Below are 2,620 nucleotides of genomic sequence, written 5' to 3'. Positions count from 1 at the left end.
ATCACCACTGATCTTCACGTATAACTTAACCATTTAATTTACCCTTCTTTTTCCAACAAAGGAATTTATTAGAGATGAGATTACGAGCTCCAATCACGAAAATCCACTCTCTTGAGTATCCTAAGAGATTTCCCAATAATCCTGATGTTCAGTGGTGGTCACCAACCTTAGGCTGGCTATGCTAGAGCCCTGGCTCTTGTGACACCAGCCAACAGGGAAAAACTACTTAGAGCTGCTCCCAGAAGACTCTATTACCCCTCAATTAACCTAAGCACTAAACCTGATAGTGTTTCTGGACTATAATGAGATAGTCAAGAGGGAAAATGCTAAGATGCAGAAAGCTATAAAAAATCATAAAATTGAGAGTAACGAACAATTGGAAGAGCTTACTGAGTCATTTGTAGAAACAGATGAGGAAAATGGAGAAGAGGATGAATCAGCAAAGTTGGAAGAGCTTACTGAGTCATTTGCAGAAACAGAATATGAAAATGAAAAGGAAGATGAATCAGCAAAGTTGGAAGAGCTTACTGAGTCATTTATAGAAACAGATGAGGAAAATGGAGAAGAGGATGAATCAGCAAAGTTGGAAGAGCTTACTGAGTCATTTGCAGAAACAGATTATGAAAATGAAAAGGAAGATGAATCAGCAAAGTTGGAAGAGCTTACTGAGTCATTTGTAGAAACAGATGAGGAAAATGAAAAGGAAGATGAATCAGCAAAGTTGGAAGAGCTTACTGAGTCATTTGCAGAAACAGATTATGAAAATGAAAAGGAAGATGAATCAGCAAAGTTGGAAGAGCTTACTGAGTCATTTGCAGAAACAGATTATGAAAATGAAAAGGAAGATGAATCAGCAAAGTTGGAAGAGCTTGCTGAGTCATTTGCAGAAACAGATAATGAAAATGAAAAGGAAGATGAATCAGCAAAGTTGGAGGAGCTTACTGAGTCATTTGCAGAAACAGACGAGGAATATGAAAAGGAAGATGAATCAGCAAAGTGGATGACTGAAATTTTGGGCGAAGAGTTTGGCTGTCAACCAGTGTATAGGAGACGATAATAGCCTACCATCGTAAGATGAAAAGCAGCAATAAATAGTGACACGCACAATAACAAAAGCACCGAAACACCTCCAGCCCAAAGGTAGTAAAATACCAGTTTCCAGTATCGAAGGTCCCACAGCAATAAATAAACATCTTGCTCCTGATGTCATCCAAACATAGGCTTCTGCTGATTCTTCTTTCCATTATTCTTGAGGATATTGTATTTAGTGATTAATGATAAACATTCTTTTAATTCTGCCAATACTACTTCAGACTAATATTAACCTTGATTTTGTCACAGCTCCGTGATGTAGTCCGCCGATTTTGGTAGATGTATTGTGTATGAGGTAACTGAGGTAATTCAATTTTTTTAATAACATACCCTAATTGTTAATTGTTACTGATTGTACAGAACATTAAAGTAACATATTTCTGCGTGACCTTAACCACTGTTATTGTTTGCAGAGAATATTAAAGTAACCATTTTTATGAGTCCTTAACTATGAATCTAATACTCAGAGGAAAATCATTTGTAAATCTGAGCACTAAGAAAGCTGTGACACTACAGAATCCTTATGAAAAAAAATCATAGTCTGTACATGTCAAGTACCTGACTTGTCATTAGTCTTCATAAAATAATAAAGTACTCTGTTTAATGTCGATCAGTGACTTCACCGCCTCTTTCTGTCCTTTTCGAATTACTCACCTATTATTATTCTGGTGAACGTGTTTCTAAAAGCATAACAGACACCTCACACGTCTCGAACTGTCGACCTAACCGCCCAGTTCTCCTCGCTGCTGGGAGAAAGGGAGCTGGGGATTTGGTACGATTCATGTATACATTCGTTACCGGGATCTAAGCGATGTCAGGCAGGGCAGCCGATCGAGGCTACGGCCTACCCCAACGCCAAATCAAAGTCCTTCAAAAAGAAGGCATCGTGCTTACCCCATATAAAAATGGGAAAAAGAACGTTAAAACGAAGACGAAGATTCTGATGAACGTGTTGCAGCTTTCGTTGGAAAACTAACAAAACTTCAGTCTTTTAAACTAACAAAACTTCAGTCTTTTTCCCGGTTCTCTTAACCTAACTGAGAACTGCGGATAAATTTCAGATAATACATCCACTTTCAACCTATTAAAAGTCACGCCACGTAAATTTCTGGGTCATAACTCAGAGTCGCGCGTGTTTCCTCTGTGTTTAAGAAGTTAACTTAAATAATAAAGCTAGATTTATCGCTGAATAACACTAATTAATTTAATTCGGTTTTTAAAGCTCACATAATTCAGAGAAAATGAAAGGCTTCGGGAGCTTGAAATGGCGGTTGAAAATGCCCGAATATCGTTAATGCAAGCTCACGTATGTATATGGATAAACACTCACAAACAGTATGCATGTGGTATGTGTATTAATATAGGTTTGATAACATTTTATAATATACATACATATATATATATATATATGTAATATATATCAAATACATACATACATACATACACACACACACACACACACACACACACACACACACATATATATATATATATATATATATATATATATATATATATATATATATAT

General features: G+C 36.4%; 1 protein-coding gene across 1 annotated transcript; it reads left to right on the top strand.

The window, feature by feature from the left end:
* Positions 1 to 331: 331 nt before the first annotated feature.
* LOC136832908 (aspartic and glutamic acid-rich protein-like) lies at positions 332 to 1,057 on the top strand. The gene has a single exon (XM_067094566.1). The coding sequence runs from the start codon at positions 332 to 334 to the stop codon at positions 1,055 to 1,057; it is 726 nt and encodes a 241-aa protein (XP_066950667.1).
* Positions 1,058 to 2,620: the final 1,563 nt, after the last annotated feature.

Source organism: Macrobrachium rosenbergii, chromosome 50 (assembly GCF_040412425.1).
Source record: "Macrobrachium rosenbergii isolate ZJJX-2024 chromosome 50, ASM4041242v1, whole genome shotgun sequence".
NCBI classification, from domain to species: domain Eukaryota; kingdom Metazoa; phylum Arthropoda; class Malacostraca; order Decapoda; family Palaemonidae; genus Macrobrachium; species Macrobrachium rosenbergii.
Note: the sequence above shows the minus strand (reverse complement) of the source record. Positions and strands in the feature narration are given on the sequence as shown.